Source organism: Lolium rigidum, chromosome 3 (assembly GCF_022539505.1).
Source record: "Lolium rigidum isolate FL_2022 chromosome 3, APGP_CSIRO_Lrig_0.1, whole genome shotgun sequence".
Taxonomy (NCBI): Eukaryota; Viridiplantae; Streptophyta; class Magnoliopsida; order Poales; family Poaceae; genus Lolium; species Lolium rigidum.
The window spans coordinates 296,034,964-296,058,351 of NC_061510.1; the positions used below are offsets into that span (position 1 = coordinate 296,034,964).

At 44.6% G+C, this 23,388-nt stretch overlaps 3 protein-coding genes across 3 annotated transcripts; 2 read left to right on the forward strand and 1 right to left on the reverse strand.

The window, feature by feature from the left end:
- Window positions 1-7,570: 7,570 nt before the first annotated feature.
- LOC124699701 (putative serpin-Z8) lies at window positions 7,571-8,059 on the forward strand. Its single transcript, XM_047231958.1, has one exon. The coding sequence runs from the start codon at window positions 7,577-7,579 to the stop codon at window positions 8,057-8,059; it is 483 nt and encodes a 160-aa protein (XP_047087914.1). The 5' UTR covers window positions 7,571-7,576.
- Window positions 8,060-11,776: 3,717 nt separating this feature from the next.
- LOC124696702 (putative serpin-Z8) lies at window positions 11,777-13,228 on the forward strand. The gene is made up of 2 exons (XM_047229387.1): window positions 11,777-12,478; window positions 12,701-13,228. Exons 1-2 carry the CDS (start codon window positions 11,777-11,779, stop codon window positions 13,226-13,228), a joined length of 1,230 nt encoding a protein of 409 aa, XP_047085343.1.
- A 2,201-nt stretch (window positions 13,229-15,429) lies between these two features.
- On the reverse strand, window positions 15,430-22,365 carry LOC124696703. Its single transcript, XM_047229388.1, has 4 exons — window positions 21,627-22,365; window positions 20,974-21,455; window positions 18,755-18,868; window positions 15,430-16,821 (listed from the first exon to the last, which is right to left on the reverse strand). Exons 1-4 carry the CDS (start codon window positions 22,363-22,365, stop codon window positions 15,430-15,432), a joined length of 2,727 nt encoding a protein of 908 aa, XP_047085344.1.
- Between the last annotated feature and the right edge of the window lie 1,023 nt (window positions 22,366-23,388).

Below are 23,388 nucleotides of genomic sequence, written 5' to 3' on the forward strand. Positions count from 1 at the left end.
GACCTAAAAATGCACGGGGGGTTCGACCAATTTGCCAGCAGACATCCAGAACTCCGCCGCCATCGAAAACTCTATTCTCGGGACCAGAAACTCCGTTCTGGCACCCTGCCGGGACGGGGAATTGGAGGAGATCATCGCCATCATCGCCACCGACGCCTCTCCATCAACCATCCATGCTTCCCCCATCCATGTGTGAGTAAATCCCCGCTGTAGGCTGAAGGGGATGGTAGGGATTGGATGAGATTGTTCATGTAATAGCCATAAGATTGTTAGGGCATAGTGTCTAGTATCCGTTGTTGGTACTTTTATGATATTGTTGCAACTTGTTATGCTTAATGATTGTCACTAGGGCCCGAGTGCCATGATTTCAGATCTGAACATGTTATTGATTCATGATGATATTCATTGTTTTATGATCTTACTCGCAAGTTGTATACACATATTGCTGTCCGGAACCCGAGGCCCCAAAGTGACATAAATTGGGACAACCGGAGGGGAAGGCTGTGATATGAGGATCACATGTGTTTACGGAGTGTTAATGCTTTGCTCCGGTACTCTATTAAAAGGAGTACCTTAATTACCAGTAGTTTCTCTAGAGGTCCGGCTGCCACCGGCTGGTAGGACAAAAGATGTTGTGCAAGTTTCTCATTGCGAGCACGTACGACTATATACGGAATACATGCCTATGGTTATTTAGTACTTGGATACTATTTTATTATTATCTGCAAATGCCTTGCTTTGATTATTACATGAGTTATCTTATCCATGCAGCGCCCGTTCATCCATCCCTATGCCTACAGTATTTTAATCCTGTTGTTCACTATAATCACTACTGCTGTCTTTATTACACTGCTGCTTATATTTCACTATCGCTATCGCTATAAAACTGTTGCTACTGATAAACTCTTGCGAGCAAGTCTGTTTCCAGGTGCAGCTGAATTGACAACTCCACTGTTAAGGCTTACAAATATTCTTTGGCTCCCCATGTGTCGAATCAATAAATTGGGTTTTACTTCCCTCAAAGACTGTTGCGATCCCCTATACTTGTGGGTCATCACTATGTTACCCTCTCTTCTTGATATGTATTGTGATGATGCTTGTGCTACTAACTCTACTTCTTGTGAAGCATCTATCTTGAAAGAGAATGTTGAGCTAAGGGCTCAACTTGAATTGCTAACTAGCAATTATGGGAAATTGGAAGAAAATCATGGAAAGCTTTCTAGCTCCCATGAGGATCTTCTAGCCTCCCATGATAGGCTAAAGTTATCTCATGAGGCTATCATATCAAAGGCAATACCTTGTGAGCCTCATGTAGATACTAGTACTACTACTCAAAATGTTATATTGCCATGTGCTAGTCCTAGTAATTCATACACTCATAGTATTGCTAAATCTTGTGATGAATTATCTTCCTTGTCTTGTTTCTCTAACAATGAAGGTTCTACTTCCTCTAATACTTGTGTTGTTACTAACCATGTAGAGGAAATCAAACAGCTCAAGGCCCAAGTCACTTCTTTGAAGAACGACTTGGTAAAGAGTCATGAAGGGAAATGCAAACTTGACATGATGTTGAGTGTGCAACAATCCCCCAATGACAAGAGTGGACTTGGATTCAAATCCAACGACAAGAACAAGTCCAAGAACAACAACTAGAAGAAGGGCCAAGTACAAGTCAAAGACCCGGCCAAGATTGTTTGCTTCAAGTGCAATATTGAAGGGCACCATGTTAGATCTTGCCCTTTGAAGAAGAAGCAAAAAGGAAAGCGGCCTCAAGCTCAAACTCATATTCAACCTCAAGTTGAAGAAATGCCACTTCCCAAGAAGAATCAAGCCAATGCTCCCATTGTGGGGAAATCTAGTGAGAAGAAGGAGAAGAGAAGAACGTGCTACATATGCCGTGAGAAGGGTCACATCTCCTCCTTGTGCACTATTGGTACCACATCCAACTCTATCACCATTGATGATGTTTATTCTCTTCGTAAGGATGATGGCGGAAATGTGTTTGCCAAATATGTTGGTGCTCAAAGTGGTTTCAAGAAAAGAACCATTTGGGTTGCCAAGCCTATTATGATAACCTCTTAGGATCCAACTTAGTTGGGGAGCAACAATCCAAAACTTGATCAATAGGTGCTTGTTGGAGGGCATTGGAGACTTGGCTATATCATGAAGAATTAAGGGATCTTCATCATTTATATTATCTCAAGCCAAGTCGTTTGGTTATCTTGCTTCTATCATATATCCAATGTTCCTCCTTGCGGTAACATGTACTCAACTCATTTATATTGAAAGTTACTCGCCCCTTTGCATGTGTTAGTTTTGTTCCTAGAATGTGTTTGTATATGTTGTGCTTACTACTTGCTTTTCTTGAGAAATCAAGTCTATGTATGTTGTGTTGCACACCATGTATTTGTGTTTGTCTTGGAGCCTCTTTGCATCTTGTTGTATCTTATATGGCTCTTATGAGCGAATAATGGATTATCCCATTTTGGGGGAGTGATATGCCTTTGGGAATTTTACAATCCTAACAATGTGTGTACATGAGGAATATCACTTAGAATTGATATTGCAAATTTATCTAGTCTATATGTGGTATGTCATCCTCATGAGAAATTCAAATTCTATAATGTCCATTAATTATCTCTTGTTGGTTCTTTGTTTCCTCTTGTGAATATAAATTCTATATCACATTATGGGGGAGTATTATGCTTTGTGCATATTACAAGCCATGAAAATGTGTATATTTGAGGTTCTGTCATATAGTATTGATATTGTAAATTATCTCTCTCCTATGTGGCATGTTTGCTCAAACAAGTTCTAATTTGTTTAAATGACTTCATTGCTAATATCTTTGTGGATCTTATTTGTGTAAGTTTTTCTTGGTATAGTTTTTCACAACGTGTCCCTCAATAAACTTTTGGTAAACCACGTGCTTCAAGTCATTCTATTAATTACTTTGCATGTTGGCATGAATCCTATTAATTACTTTGCATGTTGGTATGACTAATTGAAGCTATCAAGAAACTCTCTTTGCATGATGGTTAACTCTTATCTTTCACCATATGCTTTATTCGTTGTAAATATGATCTTATGTATACCTACAAAATACCACCGGGAAATATTTCCTAAATACCTCTTTTCCTAGGACAATTGGCAATCTATTATGAGGTAGATATTTATTGATCATATTTACATTGGCTCTTGTGTTTAATTGCCTTATTTATAGCCATGAATTTGTTGTGCTTTGACTCCCATGTGTCTTCCTTACATCTTATGAATCTAATTTGTCTCTTGATTTATTTGGTGTTTTGTCCAAATTGCATCTTCCTTTGGTTCTTGAAAGTATTGTGCATGCATATTTAATATATGAATATCTTATGGCATGTGTTACTTTCTTTGATCTAATATATAGGGTAAACTCCATCAAATTCTAATTTGATTAAGATGTGCATGAAATTCGATTTCATATCTATATGCACATAATTTTGTGGAGTTTGTCATATATTTTGTAGTGTACCTAACTACTTTGGACCCAATTAGTTTGGGAACCATTTTGTGCTTAATTTTGTTTTAGGTACAAGGAGATATATTTGATGCTTGTCTCACACTTAGGAAGAAGTGGTGACTCAATGGTAATTTGAGGCAAGCTAGGATGATCAACAAACTCCTATCTATACATCCACACCAATGATATCTTGGTAACAAGTATATTCTCATGCATATTTTTCTAGCATCCAACCATGTGGTTGCATCTGTGCATGAATCTCTTAATTTGCAAATATTATGCTTCTTGCAAATGTTTTAATGAAACCTCTTTATTGCAAATGTGAGTAAATTGAGATGAGCACATATGTTGGCAAGTATATAAAATCATGCTCATGATTCATCCATCCCAACTATGCCTATCTAGCAATTTTATTGCATATCAATTCCTCAAGCCTCTCACATGTGCAATATCGATGAAAGTGAAAATTGAGTTATTTCTTTTGGTATCCTTGTTTGTGATACTTGTTGCCTTTCTCAAAGCATCCCAACTATCTTCTATCCCTTGTTGATATGTGTGATGTATTTTATGTGTTTGTGGTTGAAGTTCCTAAATATACAATAAGATAAAATTGAGCCTTTGGCCATGCTATTACGCAAAAAATTCTTATTGGTATATTGCATGACTTCGTCTTGGATATCATGTTATACTTCTTGTGTATCTATTTTGTGTGTGCATGTTTCTTTGTGGATAAACATCTTCGTGATATTGCCCACTTAGAGAAACTTATACACATAAGAGATGATACATCTCCATTTGATATCTTATTTATTTGTTTCGTGTTGATTGGTCATGCTAAGCAATATAATTCATTGAAGACTATGATGATGTTTTTTTTCTCATCCTTGTAATAGTCTTATAATATGCTTTGCCATGCCTTTCACATATCCTTTTGGTTGAGCCCTTTATTATGGTGCCTCTTACTTGTTGCTCAACTATTTTATCGTCGCAAGTGTTAAGCTTAATTTTCTATCTATGATCTATTGCAAATGTTTGTGATTTTTAAATGGTAATGAGGGGGTAAGGATTCCATGTTATGCATATTGTATTCAAATGCAACATTTTAATTTATGCATGTACCTTGGAGAGCTTCCTCATTTTATTTAAAGCACAATTTTGTGGTGATCATTAGAGTTTAATTCACTTGGTATCTTTTGTTTTGAATGATATTATGGGAGCAATGATTCCATGTTTGTGCACTTTATACTCCAATGCAATAGTTTTGTGCACAAACCTTGGGGAGCTTCTCATATTATTTAGAGCTATGTTCTTGATCTTATCATAATATCTATCTTTATTTTGGTATCTTATTTATGGTTCATTTGGTTGCTTGCTTCATTTATTGAAGCTCCTTGACCTTGTTATATTTTTTCAATCTTTGATCCTCTCTATAGTGTGATTCCTTCCGAATATTCATCATTGGATACGTGCATTTGATTCCACTCAAATTATGAGAAATGCACACAGTATGGAGGAACTCTCACTATATTGGCCTTCTAAATTTTTCACCCATTTCGGCAATTGGTGCCAATGGGGGAGAAGTTTGAAGGGCTTAAGGGAATTTAGTTATGTCTTTGCTTTGTGCTTAAGCATGTGCCTTTCTTGCATTGCATCTTGTTGCTTTGCATAGTTGAATATTTAGAGGAAACTTCACTAGGCTTTGAATGCCAATGTATGCAATGTAATTCAAGTTCATTCACACATGCATATATTATGGGGGAGTTTGCTCTATGTATTCAACTTATTTGTTACTTAAATTCCTTATATAAACCCTCTCAAAGAGATTTTCATCAATTACCAAAATGGGGGAGATTGAAAGTGCATGGAGCCCCCATGTGTGGTTTTGGTAATTAATGACAATCCCTATGGACTAATGTTTGCATTGAGTTATATTTGTAGGAGTTGTCCATAGGCAATGCTTGAACCATATGTTGGCTTAAAGATTGCAATAAGAAGCAAATGAAGAAGATCAAGTGTCAAGTATGTCTTGAAGATGAAGATGAAGTGAGCCCTCAAAGTTAACTTCAAGACATCAACATGATGAAGAATGAAGAAATCAAGTGCAAGTTCAAGATGAGCCATCTCGAAGAGATCCTTTGCTTGAATCTTGCCATCCATATGGTGATCATGGATATGAGAAGATGCGACGAAGAACAAGCTCTCCCATGATGGATTATGGGGGAGCAATCCACAAGACTTCGTCAAGCAAGCACAATCAAGAAAGGCGTTCCATCTTGTTGCGGTCAAGATCGTCATCATCGAGCTCAAGTGGAATGCGCAAGATTAAGGTTTGATCTTGATAGGGTTTCTTTCTCACCGGTCTCATAGTGTAGTTGAAGACCGGTTTATAGTTTAGTTGCCGTACTATCAAGAGGGCTCTTGAGTGAGTAACTCGATCGTATCCTTTGGAGAGATCAAACCTTTGCATCCTTGCAACATCTTTCTCTGTTGTTATTTGGATCTTATCCATCTGATGTTTTAGAGCTTGTGTTTATTCTCATGACAAGCTCTAGTTCATCAAGAATGGTTTTTGAACGGGCAACTTGTTGCATTTTCAAGGTTGGAGGTTTTACCGGTATGTTTTTTTAGATAGCTCAAAACTTTATTTATTTATTTCTATCCTACCTTACTGGACTATGATGGTTACCTGCATTATCTTGTAGAGCTTGTTACTAGCTTCGAAACGAGCCCAAGATCATCAAAATCGGAGTCCGGATGCAAAAGTTCTTGAAGTTTTCGTGAAGCAGTTTTTTGGCCGGAAGTTGGCTGAAAGTTCCGGTGGCCGGTACTTCAGCCCTATGTCCGGTGAACTTCGGGAAATGCTGATTCTGCACGCAGAAATCATACCGGGAGCATTCCGAGGGCGCCCTACTTCACTCGGAAGTTGGCCGGTACTTCCGGGGGGCGGAAGTACCGCCTCAAATGACCGGAAGTTCCGGTTTTGATGAATTTTGTACATAACGGGCAGATTTGTCTTGCCCTATTTAAGGGGGTCTTCTTCCCCAATGTTACCTATCCGTTTGAGCTCGTTTTTACCCCCATTGTTGACCTTCTTTGAGCTTGATACTTCCCTCTCCCTCCCATGAATCTTGCATCTATTTGAGAGAAAGATAGAGGAGATCTGAATCTACAACTTCACCAATCAAATCCCTCTCTTTGTGAGGGGAATCCACTAGATTTAGATCTTGGAGAAATTAGGTGTTCCTCCTCCTTTTTGTTCTTCCTCTCTTATCCCCCCAATAGCTTTTGTAGCTTTGTTGGAATTTGAGAGAGAAGTACTTGAGCATCTTTGTGGTGTTCTTTCCATTGCATTTGGTGCATCGGTTTGAGTTCTCCACGGTGATTCGTGGAAGTGAAAGCAAAAAAGGTTGTTACTCTTGGGTTCTTGGAACCCTAAAAGGATTCTAGGCCTTTGTGGCGATTTGTTGGGAGCCTCCAATTAAGTTGTGAATGTGTGCCCCAATCTTTGTGTAAGGCCCGGTTTCCGCCTCGAAGGAAATCCCTTAGTGGAACCGTCACCTAGGCCTGTGTGGCGAGGGTCATCGAAGAATAAGGTGAGGCGCCTTCGTGGCGCTCGGTGCGTGGTGTGACTACCGCATCTTGGGGTGAGGCCTTTGTGGCGTTGGTGTGCATCGAGCAACCACACCTCAAGGTGAGGCCTCTTGTGGCGTTCGGGAGCACTAAGCCACCGCACCTCTCCGTTCGGGAGCACTATAGAAGTAGTTGCTTGTATTGCTTAGCATAAGTTGTTGGTGCACATAAGTGAACCATAGTATATAGGCTTTGGGCTTAACAAAGTAAACGCTAGTTTTATTCCCCATTTGTTAAGCCCATCTCGTACAAGTTTTAAATCGCCTATTCACCCCTCTCTAGGCGACATCTGTGTACTTTCAATCATGCATGTCAAGCTCTGCCCATCACGTGTGTTGTCTACTTTTCTTCTTGCCAGCGGTGTTGATGTGAACCATCACCACTAATGCATTTGGAAACTCTCTATCGACACTGCCCAAGGACAAGAGTTTGACACAGTTCTCCATGTGCATCTTCCTCCCGAACACAGACAACGGCCTACCAAGCCTTCTGGACGCGATGGCTTCACGCCCGGGCTTCCTGCACCAGCACCTGCCTCGCAAGGAGGTCCTAGTCGGCAACTTACAGGTGCCCAGGTTCAAGTTGTCCTTCCACAGCAGCGTCGTTAGCGTCCTCCGCAAGCTGGGGCTCCTGCTGCCGTTCCACGAAACCAATGAAGACCTGTGCGACATGACCGAGGACGACAGCTCCGGTCTTCCCCTGGTCCTCTGCGATGTCGTCCACAAGGCAGTCATCGAGGTGAATGAGGAAGGCACCAAAGCTGCCGCTGTCACCATTGCTAGTGCACCGGGCGGGGGCGGAGGGCGGCCACGGCCACCACCGCTTGTTGATTTCGTTGCTGACCATCCGTTCGCATACTTCGTTGTGGAGGAGGAGACCGGCGCCGTCGTCTTTGCCGGGCATGTCCTCGACCCCTCCAAAGAGTAGACCACCATAGGACACGGCAATATTTAGGATATTTTCGATTTTCTACTACATAACCATTTGGGACTGTATTATTCTGATGTATTGACGTCTACAAACACTGCCATCGATTCTACTCTATGTTATGTGTTCCTGATCCTACCACATTTTGATTTTAAAAAAGTAAAGGAATTATAAGAAAATAAAATCTATGCTAGTACTACCTCCGTTAGAAATTACAAGCCTCCCTCGACATTTGAGCCCAACTTTAATCGTAAAATTAACTAAAAAATATATAATTTATTTATCACGAAAAATATACCTTTGGAAACTGCTTTCAAATATGAATCCAAATGATATAACTTATCTAACATATAATTTATATTTAATGTAGTATTAAATTTATAGTTAAAATTAGACTCAAATTTTGAGGTGGTCTTATCTATAATATTTAAATTGGAGCAACTCACTAAGAGTATTTCTCTCAACATGCAAGATGTCCACCTCATCAATCATCTCTAGCCAATACTAGGCTGCCATGTGTCTTCCCACTAACATGTTTCTATCAACATGCAGCTCCACTTTATCATTTTTTTGCTAACAATTTAAACAACATAATTATATGGAAAATCAATGCTAATGCACAAGTAGTTTCATGCTGGCAACAAAGAGACGCTTCTCCCAAAACACAAATGCTCCATTTAAAAAATAATCAATGCTAACTATTGACGCAGCCACCATTCATCTCCCACAAGAGGGTGCATTCGGTTCAGTTCTCCTAATATTGCTGCTTCCTTTGTTTCTGATTTTATCGTGCTAATTACTAACCACAGCATCTCCAGACGAAGCGTCGCCATCCTGTAGAAATGTTCGCATTCATGGCTGGATGTCTGGTACTATATATTCCTCTCCACTGATCACCACATATCTTGCTAGCTATGTTCATCCCGATATCTCCAGTCCTCTCCCTGACCCTTCGTTCTCCTCTAACTATACTACACCCTTCCCCTGTTCTTTTTATTAAATTCGGTTTTTTGTTTGTGTTGCTGATTGACAAGATATAATTTATTTTCGAATCCAGGTAGGTCTTCTTGCCCATTTCCAAGCACCATATCACCTGAGGCCTGAGCTGTGCTTCGAATTGGATGGCGTAGTCCCTATGGTGGTTGATTGTTTCGTGCATTATCACTGCATCCATCGATGTGTCATGTCTGGTTATCTCAAGATATACGCAGTGGTCATCCAATTCACTTAGCACCTGTTTCCATGGCTCCGCATCTCTATGACCAGGTGAGATTCAGGCATTTCCTTTTCTGATATCTTCTAGGAGAGATTCAGGATATTTGATTAAATCTTATATTGGGCTTCAGGTTGGGAATTTCAGGCGAAAGATGGAAAGCTCATTAGTGTAGCTTTCGTAGAGAGATACAGAAATACGGAATCCATAACGGGAATCAATGCTGCGTGGGTTACACGCCTCGGTTCTTATGTTCAAATTGTAGGATCAAGTTTTTTTTGAGTCAGGTACAAACTATGTAGTATGTGTGAACTGGGGCAGAGCTAGAAGACAACGTCAGAGTTAGCATACTATCAGGATGCGTCTATAACTCAATGTATAGAGGAACGTACAAGAGCTCTACTAATTTTGGTAGTTTGTGTTAAATCTCATTTTGTAAGGATAATTATAAACCAATATCCCTATTTGGTGCTAGCAACAGAAACTAAGACCCAACTTGGTTCTTGGGACTGATTGGAATTGGAGGTTTGTAATATAGTTGTAAAATAAACATAGAGCAGCAATATGTTGTAAGTTGTTAATATCAAATTCTCAGAATTATGAACCATGCCAAACACGTCTTTGTTTAACCTTACGTGCTTCAGTATTTCTCTGCACAAAACAGCATGTTTGGTGGCCCAAATTCGTACAAACAATTTTTCTCTTTTTATTCATTGTGGGTATAACATGGTAATATATGTTTACAGGATGAAAAATGGCACAATATGAGATCTAATCGACTTGGGTCCTTGGCTATAAATAAATAAAAATCCCCCAAGAATTATTTTTGATTGTTCCTTTTGTGAGCAAAATGTCCGTAACCAATTTCCGCAGCAACGCGCGGGGTATCATCTAGTTATCCTAACTGAGGTAGTAGTACTAAGTTTCAAAATAAAATATCATATACAGAAACTTCCGATAGCAGCAAACATGTTTTGTCCGCTTGCAAGGAAAACATGATTGTAATAACGTTATTAACTCTTCCCTTGCTGTGTTTGACAAATGACAGCCGTCTGCAAACCTTTTTCGGACTTGTCTGATTCAAATGGATGCTATAGAATTTTTTTAGAATTTTCATCTTTAGAAAAGTTTTATATGTGTACCTTTTAATTGGTAGGATTAGAATTTTTAATAATGCACAAGATTTTTTTCCTTTTCTTATTTAGCCCGATCCGTCCAAGACATAAGCATGTTGTAAGGGCATGGCCAATTGTATTCCTCGACATATGGCCTCGCAGATCCACGTAAGTTTGAATGTTCCGAAGCTGGAAAAAGTAGTAGCCTCAAAAGTGAAGTTGTAGTTTGCAGAGGAGGCCACTTCTTCACAAGGAAAAAGGCAAGAAAGAGAGTGTAAAGAGGGAGGGAAAAGGACGCAAGAGAGATGGTCATGTGTACTTTGTTGAGCTCATCAATAATTGTCAGCTTTGAGTGTAAAATAATTAGCTATAGCTCCATCTATCCATACCTAAGTGGTTGTATCGGGGCGAGACAAAATTACCACTTCCATTGCTAGTGCCCTAATTTGGTAGATGCTTGAAACACAGGTGGGCGCGAGGCATCATGCATCGCAAGCTCTGCCCCATCACGTGTGTTGTCTACTTTTCTTCTTGCCACCGGTGTTCATGTGAACCATCACCGGCTCTATATTCCATCATAGTACTGTCAGTTGCCTATGGGCATTTGAATTTAAAAGAGATGGTCCCGTATACTTTGTTGATCTCATCAATAGTTGTTAGCTTTAAGTGTAAAAAATATTCAGAAACATTTAAATTTGAACTTCAGAACTGGTCAAATAGACTAGCTACCCTACTATTAACATAGAGTAGCTGTTGTTGCAGTGGCAAGTCAGTGCGGACTCACTTCAGTGGTTGCGGGTTTGAATTTTAGACTTGTCGCTTACATTTTCCGCACAGTTTTTTATTATTTTGCTGAAAAAAGGAAGGTCGATTAGTTGAGGGTTCGACCCCACATGTTGGCGGGAGTAGATGAATAGTTACATCCACTGCGCTCGTTGAATATTTGCAGTATCAAATTTATTTCATATAACAACAGAAAATTTGAATTTAAAATTCGTTTGAATTAACTTGGACGGTAAACCACCTAGATTTTCGGTATTTCGCGGTAACCCAAAATTCCGCCCCTCTCGGGTATAAAATCCTGAGCGAGAAAAAAACCTCGAGTACTCGAATAATGCGAGGCCAATCATTACCATGAATTGTACACGGACCTCCATGCAAAAAAAAAAAAAAATGTACACGGACCGGATACAGATCCTATTGAACCAGAGTTGGGGACGTAAACCGGTAGAGATAGTGGGTTGCTTCAGCCTGTATATATTTTCATGTATAACCTGCCCTCAAAGTAGAATATATTCTACAGTACTTAATCAACGCGCTTTGTTCGCCGAAGACGAACCTGCCATGGCATCCCGAGCAAGGTCGCCGAAGTTTGGTCCGGGGCCTGCCATGCAGTCTGCCGGCGGATCCTCTTCCAGCCAGGGACTAGCGGCGCTCTCCGCCGGCCTCGCGGTACGCCTCGCGGACGAGCACGCAAACAGCAACCTGGTCTTCTCGCCACTGTCCATCTACACCGCTCTCGCTCTCGTGGCGGCCGGTGCCCGCGGCGACACCCTGGACGAGATCCTCCGCGTCCTCGGCGCGCAGACCCGCCAAGAGCTCGACAAATTCGTCGCCCGCGCCGCGGGTGAAGCGCTGCGAGACAGGTCCGGCTCCGGCGGTCCGCTCGTCGCGTTCGCGTGCGGCGTGTGGAGCGACCTGTCGTGCCCGCTCAAGCCCGGCTTCCGCGAGACCGTGGTCGACGGCGCGTACAAGGCGGAGGCGTCCACCGTCGACTTTCGCGGCGACCCCAATGGAGCAGTCGGGTTGATCAACGCGTGGACGGAGCGCGTCACGAACGGCCTGATCGACTCCGTGCTAGGCCCGGGTTCGGTGACGCCGCTCACCCGCGTCATACTCGGCAACGCCGTGTACTTCAAGGGCAAGTGGGTCGAGCCCTTCGACAAGAAGAAGACACAGAACGCTCTGTTCCGCCGTCAGGGCGGCGCCGGCGCCGTCGACGTGCCCTTCATGCGCAGCCGGGAGTCTCAGTACATCGCCGTACACGACCGATTCAAGGTGCTCAAGCTCCGGTACAAGATGGCGGACGACGTGCGCTTGAGTTTGAGTTTGAGTGAAAAAACGAAAATGCTAAAGGAAAGATTGCTGCTACAACTAAAATTGCAATCCCGCTCATTTCAGACCATCCAGCCGAGTCCTTTACTCCACCGCGCCGCCGCACCTTTCAGACGAGCATCCAGCTACTCCTACAACTACAATCCTCCCAACTATGACGACTTGTACAGCCTCGCCGGTCCTCCTCCATCGGCGCAGCCCTCCAATGACAACACTAGCAGCTTCCGCACACAGTTCTCCATGTGCATCTTCCTCCCGGACGCCGACGACGGCCTACCAAGCCTTCTCGACGCAATAGCATCTCGGCCAGGTTTCCTGCACGAGCACCTGCCTCGCGAGGAGGTCGTAGTCGGCAACTTCCAGGTGCCTAGGTTCAAGCTATCCTTCCACACCAGCGTCGCTGCCATCCTCGGCAAGCTGGGCCTCCGCCTGCCGTTCCACGAAACGGCCGACCTCTCTGGCATGACGGAGGACGACGGCTCCGCCGGCCTCCCCACAGTCCTCAGCGACGTCCTCCACAAGGCACTCATCGAGGTTAACGAGGAAGGCACCGAGGCAGCAGCCGTCACCGAAGTTTTCTATAACGTTGGGTCCGCAGCCATGTCTTGGCCGCCGCCCCCTCCGGTTGATTTCGTCGCTGACCATCCGTTCGCCTACTTCATTGTGGAGGAGGAGACGGGCGCCGTCGTCTTTGCCGGCCACGTCCTCGACCCCTCCAGAGAGTAGCTAGCATCACAGGATGTTCACGGCACCCATGTCGTATTTTCTATTTTCTATGGTTGGAGTATTTTATTCCGATACAAGGTGCACATGCTGCATACCGGCCGTTTGAGACTAATACTGTATTATTTTTAAAGTGTTCACATCCATTACATTTTCTGAATCTGAATTGGTTAATGGTCATCGATTCTACTCTATGTTATGTGTTCCTCACTCCAACGACATTTTTTATTAAAAATACAGAGGAATTATAAAACATACAGGAAGTACAAATTACCCTATCTACCAGAGGTTTCAAAAGAAAATTGTGCATACACTGAAACTTCCCATTTCTCCACTTGTAACGAAGAAACGACGGCGCAACATTTTCCCGATGGGACATAGTCGTATTGGGGCAATAATTTGTTGGAATTTACGCAGTTGGTATTTTTGGTTGTGAACACAAGAACACGCAACAACAGAACAGTAGCTGAGGCGATGGTGTAGAACAGATTGACAGGGAGCTTCACAGTGTGTGTGACTGTGGGTGGCAATGACAGAGGTGGAGTGCTGTTTAGAGAATCCACTTACGAGTTCAGTTGGCCACGTATAAGTTGCTTTCAAAGGCTTTGTTAGGTTTGCAATGACAGCCGGAATCTGGAAAAATGGGGCCCCGCTCAAATGCAGGATTTTTATGTGGATTTGTGATCCAACATCGTTATATCTGGCCCTCTGGTCGCCGTTTCAGACATGGGCACAAAGGAACAAATCTCAGCATGTTTTGTCTATCTGCAACAGGAGGACAGGGTGGAACATATTCTGGTTCAGTACCCATTTGCTACTCTCGCCAGCATGTGGGGTCGAACCCTCAACTATCCTTTTTCAGTAAAATAACTAAGAAAACTGCGCGAAAAATGTTAGCAACAAGTCTAAAACTAATTGGAACCCAAAACCACTGAAGCGAGTGCGCACTGACTTGCCACTGCACCAACAGCTGCTCCTTGTCAATAATAGATCAGCTAGTCTATTTGATCCAATTCTAAAGTGTAAATTCAAATCTTTTTGATTTTTTTCACACTCAGAGCTAATAATTATTGATGAGGTCAACAAAGTACACGGGACCATCTCTAAATTTTAAATTCAAATACCCATAGGCAACTGACCTTACTATGCTAGAATATAGTGATGGGGCAGAGCTTGCGATGCATGACGCTTTGCGCCCACGAGTGTTCCAAGCATCTAGCAATTTAGGGCACCAACAATGGAAACGATAATTTTGTGTCGCCAGTATAACTACCTAGGTATGGATAGATGGAGCTATATTTAGCTAACAATTATTGACGAGCTTAACAATGTACACATGACCTTGCGAAATGATTTTAGATCCTTCCGGTACTTTTCACAAATGACAAACCATTCGGTATCAACCTCAATCACTCTCCAGACCATTCCGGAGTATTCCGAGACTTACCGAACATCTTTTGGAACCACTTTGCTTCTTTATCTTCATACACACTCACGTTCCAAATGTCGCTAAACCTTAAGTGTGTAACCGTATGGTTCAGATATATGTAGACATGTCCGGAACGTCCTTCCTCTACAATGGTCGATGCTGAGCGCTTGATAACCGCAACAACCCCTACATGTAACACGAAAATATTTTGTTGTGTGAACATTTCGTAATTCGATACACGTCGCATTGCTTGATGATACTTGACATAGCCCGAGGTGAAACTTCTAGGTTACCCTCATTACCCGGCATGTTCTCTTTTCTCATCCCATACAATCGATGTTCCTATGACGTAAAAACTTGGTCACGTGTCTGGCCAGACGATGTAGAACATCATGATATATATGAGTGGGTCCAGAGAGTATCTTCTCCATCATCAGAGTAGCAATTCGCATGATCACATGAAATGACGTTGCGCCATATCATCCGGAAGAACGAAGATCAACTTTATAGTCACCCAACTACGAAGTGATCATGTTTGAAGATCTTATGACATCCATATCATATCATTGTCTTGGTCTAACGATCTTAGTAACGGTAATACTTTGTCTTGATAAATTGCCGATAACTTGTATTAACGATGTGTTTCATAGTATTCAAATTTGAGGTCTATAATAAATCGACTTCCATTATACCTCGAATTAAAATCTAGAGATGTTAGAGAAAATCGAAACTAATGTGGCCCGTAAAATTTCAACAGCCTATGATGCTAGCTACTCTACTCTCTAGAGGGGTCGAGGACATGCCCCGCAAAGACGACGGCTTTGGTCTCCTCCTCCACAATGAAGAAGGCGAACGGATGGTCAGCAACGAAATCAACCGGCGGCAGCGGCATTGGCATCTTCTTCGGAAAATTACTAATAATGGTGGCGGCGGCGGCCTTGGTGCCTTCCTCGTTCACCTCGATGACTGCCTTGTGGATGACATCGCTCACGGCCAGTGGGAAGCCGGAGTCGTCATCCTCCGCCATATCGGATAGGTTGGCTGCTTCATGGAACGGCAACCGGAGGCCCAACTTGTCGAGGGCGTTGACGACGCTGCTGTGGAAGGACAGCTTGAACCTTGGCAGCTTGAACTCGCCGACTTTGACTTCCTTACGAGGAAGGTGCTTGTGCAGGAAGCTCGGAAATGAAGCGATTGCGTCCAGAAGGCTTAGTAGGCCATCGTCGGCGTCCGGGAGGAAGATGCACATGGAGAAGCTTGTAGGAGTAGAAAAACTGTCTTGAGTGTTCGCATGGCCTGATGCCTTAGTATTATTGTGAGCAACGGATCCACGCCGGTTCTGGCCGTCGGAGCTCCGAGAGTATGGTGTCGGCCTTTTTGGATCACCAAGGCGATTGTTTGAATTGCCGGCGTGGCTCCGGCGCGCTTCCGCCATCTTGTACTGAAGCTTGAGCACCTTGAACCCATCGTGCACGGCCACGAATTGCCTCTTCCAGCTCTGCATGTAGGACACGTTGACGGCGCCGGCGCCGCCGAGCCGGCGGAAGAGCCCATCCTGCGTGCTCCTCTTGTTGAAGGGATGCTCCCACCTGCCCTTGAAGTACAAGGCACTGCCGAGCACGACGCGGGCGTCTCGGGTTACCGAGCCTTGGGCGAGAACAGAGTCAACCAGGCCCTTGGTGGCGCGTGCCGCCCACGCGTTGATCAGCCGGCATGCTCCATTGGGGTCGCCGTGGAAGTTCACGACAGAGGCCTCAGCCCCGTACGCGCCGGCGACGACGGCCTCGCGGAAGCCTGGCTTCAGCGGACACGACTGGTCGCTCCAGACGCCGCACACGAACGCCACGCGCGGGCCGCCTGAGCGTGACTGGTCACGCAGCGCGTCCCCGGCTGCGCGGGCGACGAACTCGTCGAGCTCTACGCGGGACCGGGCGCCGAGGACGCGGAGGATCTCGTCCAGGGTGGCGCCGCGGGCGCCGGTGGCCACGAGCGCGAGCGCGGTGTAGACGGAGAGCGGCGAAAAGACCAGGTTGCTGTTTGCGTGCTCGTCCGCGAGGCGCCGTGCGAGGCCGGCGGAGAGCGCCGCGAGGCCCTCGCTGGAACCGCCGGCAGACAGCCTCTGAGACCTAGTCCGCACGCCCAAGTCCATCGTATCGATCGCCGGTTTCTAGATCGATGGAGATTGGAATCAATAACCAAGATTATGCTGCCTCTGCTAAGGGACTGGAGTACACCTTTGCTCGTTTTTACATGCACGGTTAATCGATCCGGGAACGATACATATTCGTCTCGAGTTCTGTATTGTTTCCTTCTAGTTTATGTTGGATTCTGTTCCTCACCTTTTATTTTCCTTTTTTATTTTCTCATACTCCGTATAAGAGTTTTATTTCAAGGTGTATGCAAGCAATTCAGAGGAGTTGTCAGGACCTGCGGAATGAAGAACCCGGGCATCAGTTTCAAAAACGACAAAAAAAAGCCTTCGACGCAAACTATTTCACAAAGTAGACTCCAACCTAAACTATTTCAAGAAATAACCCATTTACACGATGACCGAGCCATGGTTTCATCACACGGCACCATGCTATTTCCGCCTCCATCTCGCCTCCCTCCGCGTTGAAGGTTGAGCAACTGCAGCGGGCATGCACCGGGGCTCGTGGTGGTACCGCCGACACCAAGGTATAATCTCTCTCCATCAATGTACATAAGCCTGTCAATTTAGGTTGAGATAAGTCCAATTTACCCCCCTAAACTTGTCTCAAAGTTCACTTTACAACCTCTTAGTCTAGTTTCGTTCAATTTACAACCTCAAACTCCAAAAGCCGTCCGAAAATACCCCTTTCCGCAACTCAATAGACTTTGACCTATTTTATTTTGCCAAGTCACCGATTTTTAATTACTACATGCACTATGTCTTCAGTATACACATTCATTTCTAGTGCATCCGTGTTCGTCGCTGAAACAAGGTAGGAAACTAGAAATTGGCAATCACCTTCTGTTTGTTGCTCATGCATATACGGGGCTGGTCACTGGTGTCCATATTATACAAAGATGATAAGAAAAACCAGTGATGTGGCGAGAAAACCAGGTTAAAACCTATCAAAAAGCTGGAGGTTTAATTCCGAACGACTTTTCACAGTTTGAGATTGCAAGGTGAACCAAATTAGACTAAAGGATTGTAAACCGAACTTTGCGATAAGTTTAGGGGGTAAATTGGACTTCTCTTATTTAGGTATTATATTGTTAGATTGTAGTGCCAATTTAGGGTCCTACTTAGGGTTAATTGAGGTTTTATTTAGAGAAAACCAAAATAGCGCCAATCAATGGTCAATTATGGGTCATGATTGTACTAGAATGAAATGATGAAATTGATATTTGTTTGGAAAGAAGCTGTTTATGAGCAGGTACTAACTTGTATTTTTGTTCTCATATGTGATATCTCCACAATAGTTGGATTGTTGTTCTTACACATCAATACCAATTTTAATTTGTGTAGGATGGCACTTCTTGACCAACACTATGATCAAAATCACCGTGGTCGGCTAATGGCAGGGGACAAAAAGGTACTTAAAGTGGCAACGTATGATGTGCTAACTTGTATTTTTTCCGTGGTCTTATGATGCGGTAACTTGTATTTTTTTTTTGTATGTCTTCACTCCTCTTTGACTTAGGTCTCATGAGGCTCATGACGACGAGAAGATGGAGTACGACAATCGGTACACCGAGTATATCAAGAGACTTGGACTACTCACTTTTATCACCCTTGTCATTAGAGTTTATCTGAAGCAGTGAGAAGGAGCAGGCCTACCACAAGAAGGAAGTTTTCAACATCCAGAAGCTTGCATATCAACAACAAAGAACTTGGAGCTAGAAAGGTATAAACTCATATCATTGGACAGATCAACTAGGTCTGACCCAAAATCCATGGGTGGTCTAGGTTTTTGGTCTATCCATGCCTTCAATATCGCAATGCTATCGCTACAAGTATGGCGGCTACTTCAGAACCGGACAGCTTATGCGTGAGAGTCCTACAGGCCAAGTACTACTCAAATGGTAGTATTATTGATGCTCAACCAACTGAAGGCATTTCATATGCGTGGCACAGTCTGCTTCGTGGTGTGACACTGATCTGTGACGACTATATTTGCAGTATTGGCGATGGCACCCTGGTAAACATGTAACGATCCCTGGATACCACGGGCTTGGTCACGTACAACCTGAAATAGAAAGGGTGATAATTTGCTTAAAAAAGTCTCTGATATCTAATCAGCTCAATCGATGGTAACTGGGACTCAGTTGGTCTAAGATACTTCTGTGAAAATGATGCAACACATATCCTACAAATCCCACTTCGGGATTGTGCCGGGGACTTCATTGCTTGGAAATTTGATAACAAAAGCCAACATTCAGTGAAACAAGCTAGCATATAAGTTGTTTGTACAAATTGAAACCAGCGACATGGAGAGGATGCTAGATCCAGTTAAGCGGTCCCATGGATGCTAAATGCGTGTGACAATGATTTCTGGAAAAGGATTTGCGCGTTCTCATGAATGCCTAAATAGCTCCTTTTGTGATTATATTTGGATGCAGACAGCTGACTCGAGACGACAGGTCGGTGCTGGCAGTTAATCACGCACTAAAAGAGATGTTAAAAGAGTGACGGACCAGAGACAGGTTAAGCTCGTTAACGGATAATTGCTTAGAAACAAACAGATATAACTGACGGGTTAGATATAGGTTAATCTTGCCAGTTAATCGAAAAATATCCTTACAAACGAACTAGAACAGCACAAGGTGCCCTATATGACGGAATCGGCAGCTCAAACACTTTATTTGTTCTGAGAAATGACAGAGCAAGAACGTGTACCAGTTCTAACATGTTGGTGACGTTGGTGGAATGATAGAAACAAATTGAGGGAGGGTCAGGCGGTCAGCTGACTATCACTACCGACAACATTGTCTGTCGTTCTATATGCCAAACTGTGGAATACCTCGAGCAGTTCAGCAAGGCGAAGAAGGAGAAGAGATCGACCGGAAGAGGGTTTTCTGAAAATCAATACAGATGCTTCCTATATCCCAGCTGGCGAGATCGAAGCCAGCTGGGGGAGCAGTTCGGGATTGTTGCGAGTGCTGGCAGAGTTGCAGGTGTTACATGCATATACTGCAGAACAACAGGCAATGATGCGACTTGCGAGCGCTGGACAATGGACATTGTAGATTTGTAGTCGATCTTGGCACGATAACGGTGAATTTCGAAACTGACTCACAACTGCTGGCTTTGGTTCTGAATATCTAACAAAGTTGCCCATGAATGGCTATTTTAGTTAGATCATGTAATGTTCTTTTTTTTTGCGAAACACAGTACAATCAAAGACGCTCATACATACGCGCACACACTCACCCCTATGAACGCACATACGCACACCCTACCCCTATGAGCACCTCCAAGAGACTGCGTTGAAGAACTGATCCGGCGGGTCTTGAGATTGACGAAGTCACCACATGCGCCTCGCTGTCGACGGGAACGTCGCCTCCCACTGAAGAATATTCCGCCTATTGTGAGACACCAAATAGTCAAATCTGGGATTTGAACTCTGGTGGGCTGGGGGTGCCACTGCCCTCCTAACCATCCAACCGCAGGTTGATTCTCAGATCATGTAATGTTCGTGAAGCTATCATATGGGATTCCGCGAAACAGTGTGTTAGATCGATCGATCGAGAGTTTTGTATTGGAAGAATGAAAAACTCTACGTGTAGAGACTGTGCGGAAACTTGTCCAAGTGGTTTGTTTTTCGTAAAAATAGATAAGAACATTAATTACAAGATAAAATTCCACACGAAAAGTTAAACTTGTATCCAATTTTATGATTTTTTCACGTTGATAGTCATACAACTTTAAGTAAACTTTGCAGGGAACAACATGATTTTACGACAGAGTAGATTTACATTTAATTAATTAATGCAAAATCTGTTTTCCACGTATAAAATAGCTCAAAAAAAGCTTTGTTTATCGGTTTTGCTATGTCTCAGTCAACTGAGATTTTCTTAAGTCTAAGTCACTTACAAAAAAGTGCTTGAGTTGCACTTTTCTGTTAAAAAGTGCAATTGCACTTTTCTGACAGAAATGTGCAACTGAACCGAAGCTGCACTTTTCTTTGAACTGCAGTCATGACTTTTTCGAGCGTGATCGAGACTTAAGAAAATCTCAGTCAACTTAGACATAGACACACCCTTTGTTTATTCATCATCCTATGAAACTCTTGCAAAATATGGAAACTGATTTTGTCCGTGACATTTCAACATCCTGTGATGCTGGCTACACTTTCGACGGGTCTAGGACGTGCCCGGCAAAGACGACGGCGCCAGTCTCCTCCTCCACAATGAAGTAGGCGAACGGATGATCAGCGACAAAATCTACCCATGGCTGCGGCGTCGCGGAGGCCGTAGGGTTGATACAAACCATGGTGGCGGCGGCAGCTTCAGTGCCTTCCTCGTTCACCTCAATGATTGCCTTGTGGATTACGTTGTTCAGGCCCTGCCGGAAACCGGAGTGGTCGTCCTCCGTCATGTCGGACAGGTCGGCCTTGGGGCTGAATGGAAGTTGGAGGCCTAGCTCCTTCAGGTTGTCGACGACGCTTTGGTGGAAGGATAGCTTAAACCTGGGCACACGGAAGTCACGGACTTCGATCTTGTGACGAGGCATGTGTTCGTGCAGGAAGCTCGGACGTGAAGCGATGGCGTCGATCAGGCTGCGCAGGCCGTCGTCGGCGTCCGGGAGGAAGATGCACATGGAGAACTGTGTGGAGTTGGAGATGATGTTCTGAGTGTTGTTGGAGCTGCCGTTGTTGTTTATGGACCGCGTGGATGTAGAACTGTTGGATTCATGGCGGGGAGGAGGAGGAGCACGAATGTATCCATCAGGATTGACAAGTGGAGCACGCCGGGGGAAAAACGGAGCAGGCTTCTTGGTATCTCGTGTTAAGAAGGCGTCCAACATCTTGTACCGAAGCTTTAGCACCTTGAATCCGTCGTGCACGGCTACGAATAACTGGTGCTTCCCGCTGTGCATGAAGGGCACGTCGACGGCGCCGCCGCGTAGCCGGCGGAACGGCGCCTTCTCCGTGTCTCCCTTGCTGAAGGGTTCTTCCCACTTGCCCTTGAAGTACACGGCGTTGCCGAGCACGACGCGGGTGTCCGGGGTCACGGAGCCTTCGCTGAGAACGAAGTCGATGAGGCCGTTCGTAGCGCGCGCCGCCCACTTGTTGATCAGCCGGCATGCTCCCCTGTGATCGCCGCGGAAGTCGACGGTGGACGCCTCGACCTTGTACGCGCCGTCGACCACGGCCTCGCGGAAGCCGGGCTTGAGCGGGCACGACAGGTCGTTCCACACGCCGCACGCGAACGCGAACCGCGGGCCGCCGGAGCCCGACCGGTCCTGCAGCGCGTCCCGCGTCGCGCCGACGAACTCGTCGAGCTCTTCGCGGGACCGCGCGCCGAGGACGCTGAGGATCTCCTCCAGAGTGGGGCCGCGGGCGCCGGCGGCCACGAGCGCCAGCGCGGTGTAGATGGACAGCGGCGAGAAGACGATGTTGCTGTCTGGGTGCTTGTCGGCGAGGACACGCGAGAGGCCGGCCGAGAGCGCCGCCAGGCCACCGGAGCGGCCGACGGCAGACCGCCGCTGATCCCTCGTCGGCACGGTTGCTCGGAAATCCATCGTATCGACGGGTTGAAGATCGACCGTTGTTATCACAGATCGCGATCAGGGAACAAGACTCTGTTTGTTTCGTTTGCAGGCACCGTCAATCAAATCCCCGATCGCTTGTTGCCTCCCGATACTATCTCAAATTTGGAACTTTGTGAGAGACACAATATTGTTTTCGTTTCAGATTTCCTTCCCCTCTCTCTGTATATTATTCGATCTGTCTACCGAACTTTCCTTCGTTTTTTTTTAAATATACTTTCCTTCGTTTTAACTCCAACTTTTTATATTGTTCTAACGGTTGAGTACGGCCCGACCACGACGTGCAAAAGATTTTTTTTTTTTTTTTTGAGAATTTCGCCCGCTCTTTATTAATCAATCAACAAGTTCCTAGGGATACAGAGGTGTTCAGGTGGTTGAAGCAACCAGACCCGACGACCAAGCGATACACTAACAGAGCTACGAGCTAGGCGATGTGCTTCTCCATTGGAAGCCCTTGATTCATGCTTAAAAACGACGGACTGAAACAAAGTCGTCGTATCTTTGATCTCCCGGATCACCGCGCCATATCCTCCATCATATGGCTGCGTCAAATTCTTGATCACCTCCAGACAGTCACTTGCAACACAAATCTTCTGGATATTAAGGTCTTGCGCTAATGCCAGAGCCTCACGACATGCCATTGCCTCAAGAGTAGCGGGCGAATAGCCAACATTCAGCGTGAGGGCAGACGCTCCCAGGAACTCGCCTGCCTCGCTGCGACATACAACAGCAAGGGCTCCACCATTTCCTGTCTTCGCTACCGCCGCATCAGCATTCAGCTTTACCATACCTACAGGAGGCGCTATCCACCTCGGCTGATTGAGCGTGCAGACCTGTCTCCTCTGTACCACCTTCGTCCCCGGATCCTGGCCAAGATCCTGTAGAAAATTACGAACAAATAGGAAGGTAGAGAGTGGACTCTGCTGTTCTCCCTCATGAATTAGTCTTCGGCGTGCATACCATATCGCCCACATGGTGACGATCATCTCCACCAGA